The sequence below is a fragment of the Crotalus tigris genome, unplaced genomic scaffold, assembly GCF_016545835.1.
Source record: "Crotalus tigris isolate CLP2741 ecotype Arizona unplaced genomic scaffold, ASM1654583v1 scf7180000020588.15403103151:6194809, whole genome shotgun sequence".
Lineage (NCBI taxonomy): Eukaryota > Metazoa > Chordata > Lepidosauria > Squamata > Viperidae > Crotalus > Crotalus tigris.
Window position 1 is genome coordinate 1,477,501 of NW_024098092.1, and position 23,019 is coordinate 1,500,519.

The 23,019-nt window shown below is 54.6% G+C and overlaps 1 protein-coding gene across 7 annotated transcripts in view; it reads left to right on the plus strand.

Annotated features, from left to right (window-relative positions):
* The window catches only part of CASZ1 (castor zinc finger 1), a 259,152-nt gene extending 236,444 nt beyond the window's left edge, over positions 1-22,708 (plus strand). For 4 of the 7 annotated variants that reach the window (XM_039367870.1, XM_039367871.1, XM_039367869.1 and 1 more), the window contains 12 exons: positions 494-1,347; positions 3,251-3,392; positions 4,379-4,442; positions 6,542-6,705; positions 8,655-8,777; positions 10,431-10,751; positions 10,917-11,115; positions 11,928-12,099; positions 15,025-15,173; positions 15,907-16,141; positions 16,912-17,193; positions 18,269-22,708. In XM_039367870.1, the coding sequence (XP_039223804.1) occupies positions 494-1,347; positions 3,251-3,392; positions 4,379-4,442; positions 6,542-6,705; positions 8,655-8,777; positions 10,431-10,751; positions 10,917-11,115; positions 11,928-12,099; positions 15,025-15,173; positions 15,907-16,141; positions 16,912-17,193; positions 18,269-19,479 (3,916 nt within the window). In that variant the 3' untranslated portion in view covers positions 19,480-22,708. The remainder of the gene's footprint in view (positions 1-493; positions 1,348-3,250; positions 3,393-4,378; positions 4,443-6,541; positions 6,706-8,654; positions 8,778-10,430; positions 10,752-10,916; positions 11,116-11,927; positions 12,100-15,024; positions 15,174-15,906; positions 16,142-16,911; positions 17,194-18,268) is intronic. The other 3 variants (XM_039367873.1, XM_039367874.1, XM_039367875.1) reach the window with 3 other exon arrangements.
* Positions 22,709-23,019: the final 311 nt, after the last annotated feature.

The window sequence follows — 23,019 nt, forward strand, 5'->3', positions numbered from 1 at the left end:
GCTTGCGTAAATGGAGCACGTGGGCATGTGCTCACCCACTGCTTGCGTAAGTGAGGGTGTGTGTACGTGCGCTTGCTGCCTCGGGTGTCTCGGTTCTGAACAGCTCATGGCCCAGTAGTGCAGAGGTCCCCAACCTTTTGGGCACCAGGGACCACCGGTTCCGTGTAGAGAGGTTTTTCCGCGGACCGGAGGGTGCGTGGTTTTGTGTGCTGCCTGCATCCCGCAGATGGGGCTTTGCTTGTTTGTGCGGACCGGTTGCTGCCCAGTACTGGCCCACGGACCGGGGATTGGGGACCCCTGCAGTAGTGGACTCCAGCTCTAGTGAAAGGCTCGGGCAGAACCAAGACACCAAGGCAGAACACGCTTAGCTGCCCGGTCTCTGGCTGTGAGGGATCGACCGCTTCCATCCCGATTTCACCGTCCCGGAGGGCAAGGCAAGCAAAAGGCCCCTTCCTGATCCCCAGGCCTGATCCCCTCCTTTTCTCTCTGGCAGGCGGCCCGGTTGCACCTTCACCTTCAAGAACAAGTGCGACATCGAGAAGCACAAGAGCTACCACATCAAGGACGACGCCTACGCCAAGGACGGCTTCAAGAAGTTCTACAAGTACGAGGAATGTAAGTACGAGGGCTGCGTCTACAGCAAGGCCACCAACCACTTCCACTGCATCCGGCCCGGCTGCGGCTTCACCTTCACCTCCACCAGCCAGATGACCTCCCACAAGCGCAAACACGAGCGCCGCCACATCCGCAGCTCGGGCATGCTGGGTTTGCCCGCCTCGCTGCTGGGCGCCAAGGAGAACGAGCAGGAGGAATCCAGCAACGACGACCTGATCGATTTTTCCGCCATGAGCTCCAAGAACTCCAGCCTGAGTGCCTCCCCCACCAGTCAGCAGTCTTCCGTCTCCTTGATCGTCCCGGGCACTCCTTCCTCGGCCGCCGAGCTGGCCGCCAGCAAACCCGCCAGCAATATGCCCCCGGCCTCCAAAATGCCCGCCCTGCTCTCGCAGGCTCTCCCGAGCAATATCCCTTTGGCCCTGGCCTTGCCCAACGCAGCGCTTCCGGGAACGGCAGGCTCCTACTTCCCCGTGCTCCCCGGCCGGGTCTCGGCCCAACTCCCCGCCAGCTCCACCGGCTTGCTAGCCGCCGGCACGCCCAGCACCAACCCGGCGTCTTCGGCCTGCTCCCCTTCCCCGGCCCTCTCAGGTTCTGGCGACGCGGCGGCCATCTCTTCGCCAACTCCAGCCTCCTCCATCATGGAGAAGATCTCGGCCAGCAAAGGGTTGATTTCGCCCATGATGGCTCGGCTGGCGGCGGCGGCCCTGAAGCCCTCCGTGGCGGTGGAGGCAGGTGAGTCCCCTCGGCAGGAGTCACTCCTCCTCCTCGAAGCGGTTCACGGGGGAAACGCCCCAAAGGGGGCCTAGCAGGTCATCCCCCCCATGGAGAAAAGGAGGGAGGGTGAGATCGGGAGATCAGCCTTTGGGGCATCTCCCAAGTCGCCCTTCCCCTGGGCTGGGATTGGGAATCTTTGCGGTCCTTTCAAGTCCAGCTCAGACTAGGTCCCAGGGCACGGGCGGAAGCCTTTTATTCTCTCCATTATTTTTTGAAAAGGCCAGGGGTGTGTGGAGGGGGGAGTCTTCCTTAACAAGGAGAGCATTGATTGATTGATTGATTGATTTTTCCTTCCTTGCTTGCTTCCTTCCTCCCTTCCTTTCTTTCTCTTTCTTTCTTTCCTTCCTTATTTTCTTCCTTTCCTTCCTTCCCTTCTTTTCTTCTCTTTTTTCTTTCTTTCTTTCTTTCTTTCTTTCCTTCCTTCCTTCCTTTCCTTCCTTATTCCTTTCTTTCCCTTTCCTTCCTTTCCCTTCCTTCCCTCCTTCCTTCCTTCCTTCCTTCCTTCCTTTCTCTTTCTTTCTTTCCTTCCTTCCTCCTTTCTTTCTTTCTCTTTCCTCCCTTTCCCTTTCTTTCTTTCTTTCTTTCTTTCTTTCTTTCTTTCTCTTTCTCCTTCCTTCCTTCCTTCCTTATTTTCTTCCTTTCCTTCTTTTCTTCTCTTCTTTCTTTCTTTCTTTCTTTCTTTCTTTCTTTCCTTCCTTCCTTCCTTCCTTTCCTTCCTTATTCCTTTCTTTCCCTTTCCTTTCTTTCCCTTCCTTCCCTCCTTCCTTCCTTCCTTCCTTTCTTTCTCTTTCTTTCTTTCCTTCCTTCCTCCTTTCTTTCTTTCTCTTTCCTCCCTTTCCCTTTCTTTCTTTCTTTCTTTCTTTCTTTCTTTCTTTCTTTCTTTCTTTCTTTCTTTCTTTCTTTCTTTCTTTCTTTCTTTCCTTTTTCCATAAAAAGCCACTTGCCCTCAGTGGAGCAAGTTCCCTATCAGCTGAAGTGCCTCTGGGCAAATTAATATTTTAGTCAGCGTAGTGGCGTGAAACTCAGCAGACACGTTCCCGTCAGCAACTTTTCCCTGTCGTGCTTCAATCCTTCCCGCACGCAGGGTCCTTCTCCCCGCCTCTCCGTTTGGGGGGGGGTCTCAGCCTCCTTTTGGGGACCACTTTGCTTTTGCCAAACGGGAGTCGGTGGTTTAGGGAGGAAGGCCGGGGCCGCTGCCAAGGAAGCCGCTTGGCCGAGCCCCCGTGTTGGGGCCGAGGGGTCAGGCGGTTTGAACCAATGGGATTGGGTGTCATTTTCGATCGAGCTGACATGGCAGACGTTCCTTCTGGGCATGCTCAGTAGAGGGACCGGTGCCAGTCACCAAGGCAACATGGAGACTGGGGAATGGGAAGGGGCTTGACTAGCAGCCAAAGCTGCCACATTGCCTCAGCATTAACGGCATCTTTAATAAACGTTTAAGAGGCAGCCCCACAAATGAGTTGTGACAGCTTGCACAGAGCATCAGATCTCCCCCCCCCCTCGCCTCCTTCCGTCCTTCGCCTTTAAAGAGCCCCACAGCCTGGACAACTTTGACATAATTTTTGCAATAATTATCACTCGAAGAATTTCCACACCAGGAGTGGACGTCAGACCCCATCACGTCAGCCCGGCAATAAATGCTGACCAGCTAACCCCGGCCTCTCTCTCTTCCTCAAACGGCTTGTGTGTCGCGGGGGGAGGAGGGGAAGATGGTTGTTTTCTCCCTGTGCGTAGGTGATTTTAAATGGATGCGTTATTTCTTATTGTGGCTTGATTTCCACAACTTTGTTTAGTGACACTTTGTGGGTCTCTGTCTCCCTCCCCCCCCCCACTTTTCCATCTTCCTCTTTCGCACGGGCAGGAAACGGGCAGCCCACGACCCCTGGGCGGTTTAACCTAACGCAGATGAAGCCCGAGGCGGCTGAGAATCCCGGCTCGGGACCCGCCGCAAGCCAGGATTCCTTGCAGGAGCACAGCCTGGACCTTAGAATGAAAGATCACGGGTAAGAAACCGTGGGTGCTCCGTTGCTGGACATTTTTCAAGAAGAGGCTGGACAGTCACCTGTCTGAGATGGTATAGGTTCTCCCGCTTGAAGGCTGGACTAGAAGACCTCCAAGGTCCCTTCCGGCTCTATTCTATGCTAAAACAGAGGAGAACCACCCAAATTGGGGACGTCTCCCGCAATCCCTTGCCATTGGCCAGGCCACCTGGACCCCAAGACTACCTGCAGGGCACACCAGTTGCCTCCCCTTTCAGCTGTAGAAGAAAGAGGTGTTTGGAGGTCTGCCTGAGTGGAAATATCTCCACTTCAAGGAGGAGGCCCCACTGGCTAAGCTTTGTGGTGGGCCCCGTGTGTGTCGTGGGCCTCCTTACCTGTTTAACCTCCCAGCCAGAGTTGGGCGTTGTGGCTGAGCAATAAGGGGGACCTCCCAGCCAGGTGCTCCCATCTTTGGAACCACAGCAAGAAGCCCTTTTGGCTGCTCTCCTGACATAGTGGAGAGGAGAAGGCTCCCATCTGGGATTGGCTAAGCTTTGTGGTGGGCCCCGTGTGTGTCGTGGGCCTCCTTACCTGTTTAACCTCCCAGCCAGAGTTGGGCATTGTGGCTGAGCAATAGGGGGACCTCCCAGCCAGGTGCTCCCGTCTTCGGAACCACGGCAGGAAGTTCTTTTGGCTGCTCTCCTGACATAGTGGAGAGGAGAAGGCTCTCATCTGGGACCAAATGGGAAGGGGAAGTTGGCTATCCGGTGGGCTACCCAGGCCAGATCCGAAAGCCTCAGAGACCTCCTGGCGCAGAGGCAGACGGTGCAAAGGGAGGATGTCCTGGCCAGGAGAAGGGCGGGTTGCTTCCCTTCATCCTTCATATGCATCAGGTGGAAGATGGGGAGGTGGGTTTTTTTTTTTTTTTTTTTTTGCCAATTTGAAAAGAGAATTAATTGCAGGTCCCCTATGCACATCTTAACTAAGCCCTGTTGGTTTGTGTGTTCCAGTAATGAATCAAATGGCCACACAGTCTCGGCAAATTCATCTCTTTTATCCTCGCTTATGAATAAGGTAAGAGCCATCCATCAGCCTGGCTTTCATTCCCCCCACCCAGAGAAATTAAAGCAAGAGAAGAGGGAGACGCGTTTGTTTTTTAATGTTTTCCCTCTAATAAGATGAGTTTGTACCATTTAAATTTTGAGACCATTTTTCATCGGGTATAATTTCAGAGCCACTGCTTACGAATTAATTTAATGAACTGGCTGAAGAAATATATCGCAGCCCCTGACACACACACACACTCAGTCTCTCTCTCTCTCTCTCTCCCTCTCTCTCCCTTCCTTCCTTCCTTCCTTCCTTCCTTCCTTCCTTCCTTCCTTCCTTCCTTTCTTTCTTTCTTTCTTTCTTTCTTTCTTTCTTTCTTTCTTTCTTCCCCCCACAAGTAGGAGGACTGTGAAGGGGCTTGCTGTTTTTTTAATTTCAGAACCAGCCACTTCTTGTTTTGCTTTTATTAGTGCCGTGTATTTACCTTAGAAGTTTCAAAAAGGGGTTGGAGGAATCTGCTTTTTTTCCCCCTTTTGTTTATTTTTCCGAGAATGGAAAAGAAGGAGAAGGGCCGCCAGAATTTTGGAGCGAGCAGGCTTCTCTCGAAAGCCTTTTCGTTTTGAAAAATCACGCGGCCCTTTTTATGAAGGCCATTATTTAAATTATGCATCCATCGGGCGGTGTGGGTTGTTTTTTTTTTTTCTCCTTCTGTAAATGTTAAATATAATTTTGGCGAGAGCGTTTGCCTTGCCTTACATAGCCAGGACCACTCAGAGCCTGCTTATCCTCAAAGCCAACGTTGAGGTTTCTTCCGAGGTGCTGCCCTGAACCTGCCATCCAGCCAGGGCTGAGGATCTTTCCGGAACGACGGTGTGGCTTTGCTTGGAGCTGCATCCGTTCTCGCCAGGCTTTTGAGGGGCTCTCTCTTTCTCCCCAGTTCTCCAGCACTTTCTTTAGCTTGACTCTCCTGTCGTTCCCCTCGCCGTTTGGGAGGAATTTGCAAAGCTTGGCCTTCTGGGTAGCTTAAACCCTGCCACCTTCAAACTGGCTTCTGATGAAGGCTAGCATTAGCCACCTTCCTGGACTTGAGAGCAATAGCACTTAGCACTTACATACCACTTCACGGTTCTTTGCAGCCCTCTCTAAGCGGTTTGCAGACAGCCTGTTGCCCCCTAACAATTTGTGTCCTCGTTTTACTGACCTTGGAAGGATGGAAGCCTGAGTCGACCTTGAGCCGATTAGGATCGAACTGCTGGCAGTGGGCAAAGTCAGCCTGCAATACTGCATTCTAACCACTGTGTCACCATGGCGGACAGAAGGAAAGAAGGAAGGAATAGCTATAGCACTTAGACTTATATACCACTCACAGTGCTTTGCAGCCCTCTCTAAGCGGTTTACAGAGTCAGCCTATAGCCCCCCAACAATTTGGGTCCTCGTTTTACTGACCTTTGGAAGGGTGAAAGCCTGTGTTGACCTTGAGCCAATCAGGATCGAACTGCGGGCCGTGGGCAGAGTTTAGCCTGCAATGCTGCATTCTAACCACCGCCCCACCACCCCTCGTATAATGGCAAGGAGCCTCGTCTTTCCATCAAGGCAGCAGCAAATGCTTCCTCTGACTCAGGAGAGGGGAGAGGAATGGCCCATCCTACGAGGAGGGGGGTTCATTCAGACCACACCACCCCAAAAGCCAGGCTTGCTGGGGACGATGGGTGTTCAGCAGCTTGCGTAAAGCCGCTCAGGGAGAGTGTAATTGATGGAGCAGATAAGACTCTGGGCTTGCCTGGGTTTGAGATCTCAGCGCCACGCAACCGGGCAAGCTCCCGTTCTCGCCCCTGCTCCTGCCAACCTCGAAGTTCGAAAGCATGGAAGCGCGAGTAGATAAATAGGTACCCCTTCGGTGACCACGCGGAAATGTCTTCCGACAGCGCTGGCTCAAGGGCCTTAAAACGGAGGTGAGCAGCGCCCCCTAGAGTCGGCAATGACCAGCGGAATAAAACCCATAGGGATTCCTTGCGTCGGCCGAATCCACGGGTCTATGCCTCTCACATTTTTTTTCCCCTCTTAGAGATCCGCTCGGGAAGTTCCCGGCTTCTCTCCTAACGCCGGAATCCCTTTTCTGCCCGCAGATGTCTCAGAATAACCCGAACCTGGGAAGCCTCCTCAGCGTGAAGGGGGAGAGCGACGGTGGGCAGCTGCCAGCTGCGGGAGACGCCAGTCAGTATTTGGGCAAGACAGTGAAGGCTCTGGTTCAGGAGAAGCTCGCCGAGCCCTGGAAGATGTATTTGCGCAGGTGAGGGCAGGAGGAGACCCAAAAGGCTGTTTGGAGGTCAGCGCTGCCCCATGGAAGGCCCTGGGCCTGGGTGCCAAGGAGCCTTCCCTGTCCTCGGTGGCTGGGCACCAAAGCAGCGTGCAGGGCAGATTGCCAGGACCCTGGTTAGCTTCCAGTAGCTCAGGCATCACTACGTCCCGGGGACTTGAGTTATTTTGCCCATTAATGGAATTTAACCCTGCCTCAGCTTCTGTAAAGACATTTACAGTAAAAAAAAAAAAACAGACTCAGCGCACATAAAACGGGCCTAACATACCCAGGACTGGAAGTCAAATCAACTAGTTCCCTGCATTGAGAAATTCAGAGCCTGCCCGAAGGCGCCAGGGGGGCCTGTCCGGCATCCAAAACCAGGGCCTCCGTCCTCGCTCTCAAGCAGCAGCATCCACCAGCCTCCGTCTCCTGTTGTTCCCTGGAATTGCCCCCTTGCCTTAAGTTGGCTGGCTGCTTCTTGGGGGTTCAATTTGTTCCGTTCAGGCCAGCGAGGCCTTCAGCTTCCTCTGCCGAAGACGTCAAGGCTCCTTGCAGCCCTGCTTTGCCCGGCTCTTACTGTTGAAATACTCAACTTTGGTTTTCATGCCTCCAGTCGCTCCTGACCCAGCCCTGTCTGTGCCTGAACCACTTGGGGGAAGACCCGAAGTTAAGAAATGTCCAGCCAAGAAAGCCGAATGAATTAGGTTCCCCTTCTCCCCTCCTGTGGTTCCTTCAGTCTTCGAAAAGGGAGTATTTGGCTTTTCCAGAAAGGTCCAAAAGGCTTCTGAAGCTGCTTCTTGCAGCTCCTCAGTCTGCTACACGACAACCGTCTCCTTAAAGATCATGAGCCTTCTCACAAGGAGAGGTGGGGCGTTAACAGCTTCCTTACTCGCAGGGAAGGCTGAACAAATCAAAATCGACCTCCCCACTGGCTTTAAAAAAAACCCACGATAAGAAAAGGCTCAATTTTTTTTTCCAAATCAGACAGAAAACATATATATATGTAAGAAAGCAACACCATCTCATATACGTGTGTGTGTGTTAAATTTGGATTGCTAACCAAGCGTTAAAAGGGAAGCTGATATAGCTATTTCGAGCTCCTTAGCTCTCAGCAGCCAGCCATACCCTTCTGAGATTCGAATCTGGGCTGCTTGCATATAGATTTCTTTCTCCCATATTTGGGCCGACAGGGTGCATCAAGAAACACTCAAGGTAAATCTCCTCCCCCTGTCTCTTCCCTACCTGATACAGCTGACAAAGTGAGAAAGAGCTTGTGGCCTAGAGGTTAATACAGCTGCCTAACATGCACACAGCCCAGGCGCGAATCTCAGAAGGGTAAGTCTGGCTGAAGAGAGTTAAGAAACTCGAAATAGCTATCCCAGTTCGCCCTTTATTCTTTGTTAGAGATCTAAAAAAATGTGTGTGTGTGTGTATATATATATATATAAGAGACAGTGTTGCTTTCTTTCCGTAAGAAGGACACCTTCATCTGTGTTTTCCAGTATGTAAATATATTTAAATCCAGCCAATTCAAAGCCAAGCAATTAATTAAAAGACTGACCCTCTTAGGAGACGGCAGGCCCGCTTCTTCCTTGTCCAGCAGGCCTGCTCTCTTTGTCCCCCAGTATCTGCCTGATCAGCTGGGCCATTATGCTCCAGCCCAAGGAGGGGGTGTCCTTGTCTCCCATTCAAAGCCCAGCTAGGAATGAACATTCCCGCCGCTTGCAGAATGAGACCAGCCACTTAAAATGGGGAGCAGGTGGGGGGGACAGGACTCTGGGCCCAGGAGAGCAGCCTCTGCTTTGCAGGCCGGAGGGGGAGAGTGGCGGACAGGGGTCTGGCCTGAATCACCGGGGGGTCTCTGCGCGTCTGTGGGGCAGCCCAGGTGCCGAACGGGGGCCTGCAGAGTTTCAGGCTCCCCCCCTTCTTCTCCTCGGCAGATTTGGCACCAAGGATTTCTGTGATGCCCAGTGCGACTTCCTTCACAAGATGCATTTCCACTGTGTGGTGGAAGAGTGTGGGGCCCTCTTCAGCACTGTGGATGGAGCCCTGAAGCACGCTAAGTAAGTCCCAGGCAGTGTGTGTGGGTCTGTGTGCGTGTGTGTGTGTGTGTGTGTGTGTGCGTGCATGCTTTTAAATCCCTTCAGGCACGGAGGAGGAAGACTGGAGATGGCAGAGATGATTACAGGCGGAGGGACCAATTTGTTTCTTTTAAAAAAAAATGCCTCTGGCCGTCCGCTCACTCTCGGTGACTCTGGGCCACGTACACAAATACAAACCCAAGACACCCACAGTAAACAAACACGGGTCTTCCTCCTCCAATCCTGCCCAGGGAGGGCGGGAGGCATTGGTGCTGGCCTGTCTGGGCCAGACACACCCCTGGCACAGCTCCTTCCTTGTAAGCCCATAAAGAGTTGGAAGGGACACGTCGGAGGTCATCTAGCCCAACCCCCTGCTCAAGCAGGAGAGTCTATACCAGGGGTCTTCAAAACTGGCCCTTGGATGACTTGGGGACTTCGACTCCCAGAATTCCTCAGCCAGTGTGGACACTGGCTGAGGAATTCTGGGTGTTGAAGTCCACAAGTCACAAAAGGGCCAAGTCTGAAGACCCCTGGCTTGCAGGATCTCCAACAGAACTTTAGTGTTCTCTTGGCCTCAGTCTTCACACCCGTGAAATAGGAACACTGGCGCCAGCTGATACTGCGGCTTGGTGTCATTGTGGATACAGGCAGTGCCCTAATTCAGTGGTTCTCCACCTGTGGGTCGGGACCCCATTTGGGGTCGAACGACCATTTCACGGGGGTCGCCAAACAACGCAGTCCGCCATTTTTCCCCCTTTTTCTTAGCTGTGCTGCTCCCTTTTATTCTATTGGCTTTTGAAAGCCAATAGAATCGACTCTCCTGAATAGAGTCTAATTCTATTGGCTTTCAAAAGCCAATAGGAATTGTCCAGGCTGTCTCTGCCTTGCCGAGCCCGCCAAAAGTCCCAGTCTGCAAACGGTGCTGCACCCGTTGAGTAGTCCCCGACTTACGACCGGTTGAGTAGTCCTCGACCTACGACCGGTTGGGGGTCGCGGCATTAAAAAGGTTGAGAACCACTGCCCTAATTGAACCACTGCAGTGTTCACTCAGCCCAGCTTCCTGGATCACAGCTAATGAAGAAAAGGCTGGTGTGGGGTGGACACACCCGTGGATCCCATCTTGGGTGGGTTTGCTCACGCTGTCTCCCCATGGTCTTGGTGAACTGCTTTCCCTGATTGGAACACTAAAACGTGTGTGTGTGTGTGTGTGTGTGTGTGTGTGTGTGTGTGTGTAGATCCTAGGGGTTTTCAAGCTGGAAAAAGGCCCAAGAATGACAAGGGGGAGAGGTGTTGTGGTAGAAACCCAGAGCTTTGTCCAGATCATCTGCCCTGGAGATTTGAATCTTGCCCACTTTCAGACACGCTTTTAAACTGAGATCTAGCCACATGAGTTTTGGACAGCCCGTAAGGGGAAGGTGAGGGGAAGGTGCGATGAATGCCACTCTGTTACATCACGACGTTTTTAATTTTGTGAAGCTGCCCAGAATCAGCCTTAGGGATTCACCCGACGCCCCCGTTCAGAAATGAGCGGCAGACCACTAAGCGAAGCCTAAACGGGGCGACTGAATGAGCTGCTCTCCTTGTCCGTGTCTGTGGCTGATGGGTCTCTCTCGCTCTCCTCACCCTTCTCTGTAGTTTCCACTTCCGAACAGAGGGGGGCGCCGCAAAGGGAACCTCGGAGCACAGCTTCCCAACTCCGGCAGAGAACAAGACCTCCATCACCCCTTCCTCTCCATCCACCGCCTCCGCCCTTCTGGCCGCGGCCGCAGAGGGGCCCACCGCGAATCCGGCTAGCGTGCCGTCCGCTCCCACGCTCCTGGCCTGGAAACAGCTGGCCTCCACCATGTCTCAGCTGCCGGCCTCGGGGGCCGGCCTGACCACCTCCCCTTTGGCCACCACGTCCCTGGAGAACGCCAAGCCCCAGGTCAAGCCGGGCTTCCTCCAGTTCCAAGAGAAGTGAGTGGCTCTTTCGGAAGGGCGAGGCGGGATCCGGGGGGGGGGGGATCTGGGTGTGGCGTGTCCGAGGCAGGCCTTTGGTCACCGGGCTGCCCACGGCTGGGAAGGGGAAGCTGGCAACCGTCCCTCTCAGCCAGAAGGACTCACGGTTGGTCTCCCCTCCAGCGATCCTTGCCTGGCAACGGACTGCAAGTACGCCAACAAGTTCCACTTCCACTGTCTCTTCGGGAACTGCAAGTACGTGTGCAAAACCTCCGGGAAGGCTGAGTCCCATTGCCTCGACCACATCAACCCCAACAACAACCTGGTGAACGTGCGCGATCAGTTTGCCTATTACTCCTTGCAGTGTCTCTGCCCAAACCAGGTGAGGACCACCCAAGGGTCCCGAGAGAGGGGGGGGAGGGAGGGAGAGGGAGGGAGAGAGAGAGAGGAAGGGAGAGAGAAAGAGGGAGGGAGCGAAAGAGAGGAAGGGAGAGAGAAAGAGGGAGGGAGAGAGAAATGAAAGGACAAAGGGATGGAGAGAGAGGGAGAAGAGGGAGGGAGGGAGAAAGGAAGGGAGAGAGAAAGGGACGGAGGGATAGAAAGGGAGAGAGGGAGGGAGGGAGAGAAAGGGAGGGAAGGGAGAAAGGAAGGAAGAGAAAGGGAGGGAGAGAGAAAGAGAGGGAGGGAAAGGGAGGAGAGAGAGAGAGACCTCTGAGACCACACGCCCTTCCAAAGCTGGAGCCCTTCAAACTTGGGGGGTGCTGTAGCGCCTCTATTTTCAAAGGCCAAAGTCCACCTGGGAGTTGAAAGGCAACCCTTTGGGGGGGGGCGTGTGACACGCACACACACCCCTGGGATGCTGCAACCATCATAAATGCGAACCAGTTGCCAAGCGTCTGAACTTGGATCACGGGACCCAGTGGAGATGCAGCCCCTCTTCCCTCTTTAGTGTATAAGGGGGGGCCCCAGGAAAAGTGTGTTTTCCATTGAACCCCATTATGGGGTTCAGAGCACCCCATCAAACACCTTTCTCCCAAGATCTGCCTGGGAGGAAAGGAGAGGCGGCGTAGCAGGAAGAGATTCTCCTGGAGCACTTAAGCGAGATCGGGGTGTGTGTGTGTGCTTTGCCTGGAGATGGGGGGGCTCTTCCCAAGAGGGGAGGCCTGACCCTCCCTCCCTCTCTCCCTTCCGCAGCACTGCGAGTTCCGCATGCGGGGCCATTACCACTGCCTCCGCCCCGGCTGCTTCTTCGTCACCAACATCACCACCAAGCTGCCCTGGCACGTGAAGAAGCACGAGAAGGCCGAGCGAAGGGCCGCCAACGGTTTCAAGTACTTCACCAAGCGGGAAGAATGCGGCAGGCTGGGTAAGCGGCCGGGACGGGGGACAAACCCCCCCCCCGGATGAGCCTCCACGCTCGGCTTTCCTTCCAGCTTCTGGGGAGGTTAAGCGGGTCTTTCAACGTCGTTTTACTCCACTAGCGTTCCTCCCTTCGATCTGGGGCTCCTTCCCTGGTAATCAGCTGGGGCTCCAACGTTAGAGTCCCGCACTGCCACGCCGGGCAAGGTCGAGCCACCCGTCCGTCTTTCCTCCTCCAGCCCTTCTTCGACCCTCTTGACCGTCAGATCCTGAGGCAGGAGGGGAGGAAACAATTGGAAACCACTCCACCAGTCCTTGATACCAGTGCCCCTTTTTCCTGGCAAGCCCCTCCCCCTCTATTCGGGACATCCCAGAATAGAAATAGGGTCCCCTTTAGGCGTGGGTTCTGCTGGCAGCGAGGGTGGCCCTGCCCTTTTCTGATGCCAACTGCCTGGTGAAGCAGCCGGCACGTCAAAGCGCCCAAACTGCGCGGCGGCAGCAGGTGTGGCTAGCAGCTGGATTTGCCAGTAACAAAGGCCGGGCCAGCATCTCCCCCAGTTCCTCCAGCAGTTAAAATAAGGGAGCCCTGGTGGCAGTGCCCGATTAGGTTGCCCACCTGGGGCAGAGGCCGGAGACCCTTCTGCTCCGCTGGTGTGTGGGAACGGCCAAAAGGAGCCTGGCCTGTCTTGGCCTTCCCCGGTCATTTCACCGAAGTTTGGCGTCCCTTGGGCTACGGCTGCTTCTGGGTCTTCCCCCCCCCCTTGGCTGCTCAACTTCAGCAGTGGAAAGTCCTGAGCTCCCCCCCCCAACGGCAACCCTCCTTTATCCCGCCACCTCTGGATCCTGGAGGGAACTGGAAGTGCCCTTCGCGTGCCTGGCATCCTCGCCCCTCCTGAACGCCACTCCAGGGCTGTGGATGGGACACGAGGGGTGCGCACAAAAGCACCCCAGAAGATTCAAAGAGGGGGGAAAAGCGACTCCATTTTGTAGTTCCAAAAAGCAACTGGACTTTTCTCGGTGAAAACATTTCACGTCTCATTTCTTCAGTTCTGGAGGGAAAAATAAATAAATAAAATAAAAAGAAAGTCCCGTTACCTTTTGAAAAAGCACCAAGAAGTGGGGGGGAGGGCGTGGGGATCACGTTATTCTCCAAGGCGCCTGAAGGCCGGACAAGAAACAACGGGTGGAAACTCATCGAGGAGAGAAGCAAGGTGGAACTAAGGAGAAACTTCCTAATGGTCTTAACCAGTGGAACAGCTTGCCACCAGAAGTTGTGGAGGCTTTTAAGGAGAGACTCGACAGCCCCCTTATCTGAAATGGTGTAGGTTCTCCTGCTTGAGCAGGGGGGTGGGCTGGACTAGAAGACCTCCAAGGTCCCTTCCAGCTGTATTCTAACCATGACCTGGATGGTTGAGTGTCTCCATAAACTCCCTGTTATAATTCATCAATTTAGGCCAGGATGACAGCAAGGCACAGGCTGTAACCAACCACAAGGGCCCAGGCCGCCCTCTCACCTGGCTCCTGGCTCAGGAATGCCAAGAGGCTTGGCGCTTGGCTGCCATCCGGCACATCACCGGGGCCACCCAAAACCGTCCGATGACACCCAACACTCGGCTCTCCTGGCAACGGGCAAGCCTTGGCCTGCCTGCCTGCTGTCAGTTTCATCCCCAGCAGAGCAGAGAGCAGGAAGGCTGGGGAAGGGCAGGGCTGGGAGGGGGGGCATTGTGTGTGTGTGTGTGTGTGTGTGTGTGGAGGAGAGCCTCCCCAGAAATGCCAGCTTGGCAATGCCCTCCTAGTTTGCAATGCTCGCTTTGCAGGCTGACTCGTGAGCAGACCTGGGGCAGAACGTGGCTTAAAGAGCCCGGGGCCGCTGCATTCATTAATTTATCCCTCTGCCCCCCCCCCCCAAAAACACTCAAGTCCATCTGCAGTGGGGTGGGGAACCGCAAAGGAAGCAACTCTAGCTCCGGGGTGGCTTTAGAGCTTGTCAGGTTGTGGGGCGGGGGGGGGGGGGAAACACGGACGGCTGGTGCCTGTTTTTTAACCTCCGCTGCTTTTTAATTGATGGCTTTATTATGCTGCTTCTGACGAGATGTATATGGATTTTGGATTTTATTTGTGTTTTCATTGTGTGTCATGCTGGGAGAGTATTTGCTATAAGGCAACTAATAAATCTTGGAAATAATTAAATAAAAGTTATAGCGGGCGGCATCTAAGAGGGCCTTTGTCTCTCTCTCTCTGTCTCTCCCGCCTGTGGAAAACAAGGAATGCCACTTTTAAAGACGGCCCCTGGCATCAGCAATTTTCATAAATTTCAAACGGCTTTCCAATTAAAGCCTTTTAAAAACTGATCAGTTTTAATTTGTTCAACCTGCCAATTAATAAATTTTAAGTGTGGGCGGCTTTGACTTAGGTCTCTCTGGAAGTCATTTGGGTTATCTGGGAGATGTCCCCCTCGGTCGACCTTCGCATCCTCCTCCGCAAAGGAGACGGGCAGTTTGGGGGGGGGGTCATTGCTCAGCCTGGGCCCCTCTAGGGCTGGACCACAGGCAGTCTCCCTTTCGGGGACCTCCCCGCTTGCTCCTCTTGTGGGGAGGGCAGGCATCCCCGTCCGCCCCCTTCGGATGCTCTGCAAAGACGGGGAGGCAAATTCTCCGCAGAGGAAGAGTTTAATGCCCGAATCGCGGAAGACCAAGTGCCAAAGTGGGGGTCCCAGCCTCCCCCCACGGCAGCCCCCATCGCTATGGAGGCAACGGCCCTCTCCTCACTCGGAGAGCCTCTCTTCCCTCTGGGGTTCTAGATCGGCTGTGGGGAAGCGCTCCGGATCTCTTCCCTCCCGGCCTTGGATCAAGAGCAGCGTCTGGGGTACGTCTACTCCCGACTGCCCGGTGTTGCTTGCCGGCTTTGCGACTCTTTTCCTGTTTCCTCCCAGGCTGCAAATACAACCAGGTCAACAGCCACTTCCACTGCATCCGCGAGGGCTGCCAGTTCTCCTTCTTGCTCAAGCATCAGATGACGTCCCACGCCAGGAAGCACATGAGAAGGATGCTGGGGAAGAACTTTGACCGCGTCCCCACTCAGGTGACTGTCCCGGAGGGTCCCTTCCGCCCGGCTTCCATGTTTTCGGCGGCGGCAGTTGGGAACACGGGAAGCACGGAAGGCTCAGGCTGTGGGGCTCCCCGCAGGTGGCCCTCTGGCATCCCGGCTCACCTCGAGGGGGCGGGTAGGAGAAGGAGCAGCTTCTCCTGAAGGGTTGGAATCCCTCAGGACCACCTGGGGCCGCTTTGGGAGGGCAGTGGGCACCAGGACGAAGCCGCCTCCCCCCCCCAAGCTCCCGGCGCCTGGACCCGAACATACGTCTAGTTTGAGCGAAATAAAATTCAATTAGAGCGAAAGAAATGAAATGCGGCTTAATGGGATTGCCACCCGTGCGCTTAACTGACTTTTCCCTCATGTGATATTAAAAGTCACAATTCCTCAGCGGTTTCTCGTGGGTCTCTAGAGGGGCAAACCCAGCCCCCCTCCCCCCCAAGTTTCAGGAGCGCAACACAATCCAGGGCTGTGGATTGTCGCCTTCTTTTTGGCTTCTTTCCTGCAGATGGAGGGCTGCTTTGCAGCATCTCCTGTGCCCCCCTCCCTCCCTCCCAGGCAGGGCAGGAGATTAGGATCTACCTGGGGAGCCCCAAGCCACCTTGGCCCCACCTTTGCTTTTGGGAAGAGAAGCAGAAAGCAGCCAGATCCTCTCTCCCTCCCCACCCCAGCTCTGTTTGGCCCCCCCAAAGTCACCCCTGCCCCCTCCCTTGTCTTGCTGCAGGTCATGGGCCACCCTGCTAGGAATGACAGCCTCCCTCAAGTGAGCAGCTTGGCCCCCAGCCCAGCTTCATCAGGGACTCCTGCCTCCTTTCAGGGAGCCCCCAGCCTAATGGACCCCGAGACGGAGGAGTACTTGGATTACGCGGGATGCAGCCCGGGCGCCCTCTCTTCCGAGTCCTCCAACATGGACCGCAGCTGCTCCAGCACCCCGGTGGGCAACGAGAGCACCTCGGCAGGTGAGTGTGTGTCCCCTTCTGCCCTTCCTCCCAGCTCCCCAGCCGGGCTGGAGTCTGCGAGAGGCTGTGCCCTCTGGGTTAGGCGGTCTTCTTTTTCCAAACGCGGAGGGCCCTGGATACTCTTGGGGCAAGGGATTGGCGGAAGAGCCTCACCAAGTTAAACGGAGCCTCGGAGGGCTCTGAGAAGCCGAGCCGAGAACGCTGGGCCCGAAGACGCCGGGAACAGGAAGTCAATGCCGCTGGCTGAAAATCTCCACAACCTCATTGATTAACATTCACTTCCAATGAATCACTTGAGAAACGGGCAGACCTGCCCCAGAGCGGCAGTTGAAGGGCCTGACCTTCTGGGAGGCAGCTGGAGTGTCGGTTGACGTCCCCACCAGGGAATGCCGTGGGCCTCCCCGGACGAGCCAGCCCGAGAAGCTGCCGGTCCTTCCCTGACTTCCATTCGACCATTCACACACACACACATACACACACCGTCGTCTCCCTGGCAGACGTGCTGTCCACCTGCCCCGCTGTGGGTGGTCCGGCTGCCCTCATGGAGACCCTCTCTCTGCCGTGCTGCTGCTGCTACTGTTGCTGCTCATCACCCTTCTCCATTCTCCTCCTCCTCTGCTCTGGTTTTTCTGTCGTACGTGTGAATGTATCCTCCATTTTCCATCCTATGGCTCACACTTCTTGGGGTCTTATTTTGGTTCTGTTCCTTTTCTGGTGGTCGTTTTTGTTTTTCTTTCCCTGCTACTTTTTTTCTTTCCACATTTCTCCAGGCTGCCTGGCTGTTCTTCCTCCTCCTCCTGCTGCGGGTGACGATGTTAGCCACAATGCACCACCGCCACCTCTGCCTCCATCTTTCTCACAAGCCCTGCTCAGATCTCCCCTCCCCTCCCTGCCTTACCTCTTCTCTCCATCCTGTGTCTCATACTCTCTGCTAAGTGCCACCCTGGGATCCAGCAGGGGCATTGCCTTGCCCACCGCCAGCTCGACAGGGCTCTCACCCATCCTTGCCAGTCCAGTCAAAAGCGATGTCCCGCTAGTGCAGGATGCAGCAGGTAAATCCAACCTCCGCTTTCTCTTAGCGCTACCCCAACATCCCCCAACATCATCGGCCAGGCGCCGCTATAGACCTGGGCCCCCCAGACTGACAGCGACCTTTCAGCTGTCTTCTGGACCAGTTCCGGCTTCCTGTCATCGCCAGGCTCCCCCCTGGGACACCCAGTCCTTCAAACGGTCGCAAGGGCATTTTTGACTTTTGATGTCACCCTCCTCACATAAAACCCCAGACATTTTCTTCTCCTGGCATTGAAGGATCAACAGCCACGCGTTCTGAACGCTTCCTACACGTGGACTTAGTAGTGACGGAAACGTGGTGGGGAAAAAAATCTCTTCAGTTCCTCTCATTTTAAGAGGAATTCAGATCAAAATTAAAGCCAGGCCTGTGGAGTGTAGTCATCACAATAAGAGAAAGGTAATCTTGGGTGCGACGTGAAAGGCACTTTCTGGTGGGGACAGTCCTCGGCAAAGGAACATGGTTTCTCCCAAACAAAATCCTAAAAAGGAAATCACCATGAAATGTAGTAAAACATTTTTTTCCCCCTGAAGGCCACTCAACACTCAACCATAGAGGTGGGCGTGAAAATACTTTTGCCCAATCGCGGGGAGATGGTGGTGGTGGAGGGGGGCCACCTGGGTCTTGGAAGGACTGCTGGTCCGTAGGGCAGAGGTCCCCAACCTTTTGGGCACCAGGGACCGGTTCCGTGGAGAGAGCTTTTTCTGTAGACCGGAGGGCGCGTGGTTTTGTGTGCTGCCTGCATCCCACGGATGGGACTTTGCTTATTTGTGCGGACCGGTTGCGGGCATGCTGCAGCTCGGTACCAGTCCATGAACCGGGGGTTGGGGACCCCTGCCGTAGGGGAGGCACCTTTCCTGGGTCTTGCAAGGTGATTCCACTTAGAGACGGGATCTAGATTGTGCTCTATCACAACCTGGCAATTAAAAAGCAACAACAAAACCCTCATGCTATATGATCCAAGAAAAAATGCTTTTGCCTAATTGGGGGGAGGGTCTGGAAGAAAAAAGGGGGGGAATTGGCCTCTTCACAACGCAACCTCTGCCTTGATTCCCCAGGGAACACAATCACGATGCCAACCGCTGCGGGGGCCAAGAAGCGCTTCTGGATCATCGAGGACATGTCGCCCTTCGGCAAGCGCCGCAAGACCCCTTCTTCCCGCAAGATGCTGGACGAGGGGATGATGCTGGAGGGCTTTCGGCGGTACGACCTGTATGAGGATTGCAAAGACGCCAACTGCCAGTTCTCCCTCAAGGTCACGCACTACCACTGCACCCGGGAGAACTGCGGGTACAAGTTCTGCGGTCGCACCCACATGTACAAGCACGCCCAGCACCACGACCGAGTGGACAATCTGGTGCTGGACGACTTCAAGCGCTTCAAGTCCTCCCTCAGCTGCAACTTCCCCGACTGCCAGTTCTCCGGCAACAGCACACACTTCCACTGTCTGCGCTGCGGCTTCCGCTGCACCGACAGCACCAAAGTGACGGCCCACCGCAAGCACCACGGCAAGCAGGATGTGATCAGCGCCGCCGGCTTCTGCCAGTTCAGCTCAAGCGTGGACTGCGAAGTGGCCGAGTGCAAGTACAAACTCAAGTGTTCCCACTTCCACTGCACCTACCCCGGTTGCAAGCACACCGTGGTGGGCATGTCGCAAATGGACTCGCACAAGCGCAAGCACGAGAAACAGGAGCGGGGAGAGCTGCCGGCCATCTCTCCGGGGCCTGAGGGCCTCCCTGCTGCCCCGCTGGAGTACGAAGGCCCAAGTGCTTCCGTTAACCTGGACAGCTCCCTCAACCTGAGCACAGACGCCAAGAGCTCCCTCTTCTTCCTGCAGAACGCGGCGGGCGTGGGGCTCAACGACTCCGTGGACCTCAGCCAGAAGCCCCCCGAGGGCACGGGCGGCCTCCCTCCTGCCCCAGGGGAGAGCCTGGCCCCTCCCGCCAGCAAGCACTTCCTGGCCACCTGCAGCAACGTGGAAGTAGAGGACGATTCTTCCCACGATGATGACGACGAAGAGGAGGAGGAAATGAACGAGGAGGAGGAGGAGGACGACGATGATGAGGACGAGGACGAGGAGGACGAAGACGAAGAGGAGGAAGAGGAGCTGAACACCGATTCGGAAGACTCGCTCCCTGACACGCAGGGCCTGCCCACGAAAGACATGAGCGAACTGGAGGAGGCCGTTTTCTCCACCGCGGATCCCAGTGACGCTTCCACGCCCTCCGGCGACCCGGCCACCGCCCCGGCCCCCGAGGCCTCTCCTTAATGAGCGACCGCACGGCAGTGGTGGGTGTGGGGGTTTGGCCTTGCAAGCCGAGGAAGCAAAAACTGCATGAACAGGAGGAGACCTGCTGTGTGAGGGAGAGGCGAGAACAAATGCTAGAATGGGCAGAAGAGCAGCAAAAAACCCGACTCTGTCCCAGGAGGTGCCTGCGAGAGACGGAGGGAAGCACTGATTCTTGGACCACACAAAACACGGAGACATGACCGGACCGGAGAGGAAGCGGTGGCGGCGGCGGCAACATCCTGGGGATAGGGTGGGGTGGGAGGACCCATCTGTTGGGGTGCACATGTTTACAAGAGGGCAACAGGCAGAGCATGGTGGTCCCGCGATGCAGACGGACGTGACCCTCCCACTTCTGGATGGATGTGCTCCCTGTGGCAGGAAGCGGCCTGCCCCTTCCAAGCCCACTTCCCTTCGCGGCGGTGGGAAGACGGGATGGGTGTTTTTTTTTAACCCTTCGGCTCCGGTGTGTGTTCATTTGTCCTCTAACACTCCTCCCATTCTCAGGGAGACGGGGAGGGGGGCAGGCAGCTAGCGCCTGTCGGAGACACGAGGAGGGACGAGCGCGTTAAGTCATAACGAAATATAGATATATCTATATATCTATAGATGTAGATATAGATATATATATAGCGGCAAAGCTGGATTAGGTTCTGCTAAGCTGCAAGCCGAGTCTTTTTTTTTGCCACCGGGGGAGGGGAGACTAAGGGACGGACGGGGTGGGTTCCGGTATCACTTATATTCCTATTCCTTTCTTCCCCCTTTCTCCGGCATCAAATGAACGGGAGAAATGGGAGTCTCAGGCAGCTGGGAATGCTTGGAACAGGGGTATTTATTATCAGTTGTTTTTTTTTGTTTTTTTAAGGAAAAAGAATAAAAGGAAAAAAAAACAGGTGGGGAAAAACATGAGATGAATTGATCCAGGCTGAGAGTGAAATATCCGTAGTAATAATAATACTAATACTATTAATAATAATAATAGTTAACTAATTTTACTAAGGAAGAAGGAACTTCTTTATAATGTGAGCCTCTCCCTGGAGTTGCGGGGGGGTCTCCTGCTGATGGAGTGGGGGGCACTAAAGGAACCGAGGTGCAGCTGTAAGCAGCCCACCCTCTGGAGGGGGGGGTTGAAGGCAGAGCCCAGGGATGACCCTGGAGTTCCAGAGTGCAGCCTGCAGAAAGAGAGGAGGGCTCATCACAAGCTCTTGGGGGTGACGTGGGGGTCTTTTAAACCCAGGACTCTTCAGCTCCCCCTCCCCCGTGCTGGGTTGCCGGACAAGGGGGAGGAGAACCAGGCCCCATTTGGCCTCTTCCCCTGAAGGCCTCAGCCCAAAGCAGGTGGACCCATTCATGGCAGCATTTGGTCTTCCCAGTCCAGAGTGGGGACTGGGAAGGTCAAGTGCTCCAGCCCCCCTTACTCCTCCCCCAAAAAACACTGGGAAAGTCCAGGCACTTCCTAGCCTGGAAGGGAACAGCTCCCCAGCTTGGAGGTCTTCCACTTTGGATACCCGACAGCCGAGGTTTGCCATGGGCCACGGCCGTTCCCTTCCTGCGTCTTGTGTCTGTGCTGTTGGGCTACAAAAGGGGGGGGGAGTGAATGGAAATCGCAAACGATCCCCGGTCACTTCACAGTGCAAAGAGTGAGAATGTAACCCAGGAACTTTTGTTGAATTTAAGGCTAGCCAGGAAGGAAAAGAATGGCAAAAACCGTTTCAGATGTCCCGGAAAAAACTATAGCTGTGTTGCATTCCCCCCCTCCCCCCGTAAAAGTGGCTATATAGAAGAGAGAGAGAGACACATAGAGAGCGCGCGAGAGAGAAAGGATCGGTGGGTTACAGCTAGAACAGCTAGAAGGAGTCATTTTCAGTTTGTACTCTGAGTATCTGGTGAGAAGCTGCCTTGAGGAAACAGACATTTGGTTAAATCTACCAGGATAACTCCTGCCACACCATCCATGTTATCGAGAGGCAAAAGGGAGCAAAAGGATTTTTTTTTTTTCCCATCTGTCCTCGTGGACAGAACGTGGATCGCGACGTATTTCGGGATTTCAATTTGGCAGACATTTTTTTTAAAAAATGATTATGCAGTCGGATGAGATTGTTCGCCCCATTAATAGCAGATTGGTTGGTCATGTGGCTGGTAAGACAAGGCACAGAGTATCGATCGATTGTATTTTAAAGGGTAGCAAAAACTTTTTTTGGGGGGGGGGGGCTACCCCTCCCCGTTCTGACTTTCTCACGAAAGGTCAGCACCGTGAGGATCCCGGTTCTGGCCTGACCCTGGGTTCAACTAAGAAGGGGGCACCCCGACTCCAGGGAGTAGTGTGGCTTCCCTTCTTCCTCAAAGGCTCAAGGCTGGGAGGACAAAGAGTTGTGAGCACCCCGTTGTGACATGCCCAGCTAGGAACCCTCAGCACATCCCTGCTCCCGTTTTTAACTTCTTGGGTAGCTCACCCAAAAAGGTGCTATGTGGAAACCTCTCGTTTGCAGTCCCGTTTTCTGGAAAGGGTGGATGCCTCTGTGAGTAAACTTCTCCCCCCCGCCTCCCCCCTAGGTACCTTGAGAGAGGACTTGGCGGTCTTCCCCACAAAACTGACTTGAGTATAGCACACGTGTGTGTGTGTGTGTATATATATGTGTGTGTATTTACAAGACTTTGCGACTTTCAAAGCTGTTGTAATGTTTCTCTCACGTCTTTGGCAATAAAAACCTCTGGCTGCTCCTGGTCAGCGGCCTTTAAGCAGCCGCGGAAGGATGCAGGTAAGGAAAGAGGTAGTCGGGCTGCGCAGCAAAGGGGCAAACGGCGATTCGGACCACCGGCTGACACCCCTTTAAATCAAGCCTGCATTTCTCCCCAGTGGTGGTGGTGGTGATGGTGTTTACAGGTTAGTTGCCAGTCTGAATCACGTGCACACCCAAAGGTGTGTGGAATCCCCTTTTCTGCTTGGGATGCAGATGGCTGCAGAGTCCTAAACACTAAGTGGGGCAACTGGTTCCTTCCCTGCCACCCCCACCTCCCCAATTGGGCATGTGAGAACCCGAGTTAACGCTACATCTTATCTGCTCAGATCTCTTCTCTGTGCCTCGATCTAGACCAGTGGTTCTCAGTCTGTGGGTCGGGACCCCATTTGGGGTCGAACGACCATTTCACGGGGGTCGCCGAACAATGCAGTCCACCATTTTTCCCCCCTTTTTCCTTAGCTGTGCTACTCCCTTTTATTCTATTGGCTTTTGAAAGCCAATAGAAGAGACTCTCTTGAATAGAGTCTAATTCTATTGGCTTTCCAAAGCCAATAGGAATTGTCCAGGCTGTCTCTGCCCTGCTGAGCCCGCCAGAAGTCCCATTCTGCAAACGGTGCTGCCCCAGTTGAGTAGTCCTCGACTTACGACCGGTTGGGGGTCGCAGCATTAAAAAGGTTGAGAACCACTGCTCTAGAGTTTGGGGGTGTTTCCTCCACTTTAAAACAGGTCCTTTTCCAGGGTTTTGTTTGGAAAGGCTTTAATCCACACGTTAAATTCGGGA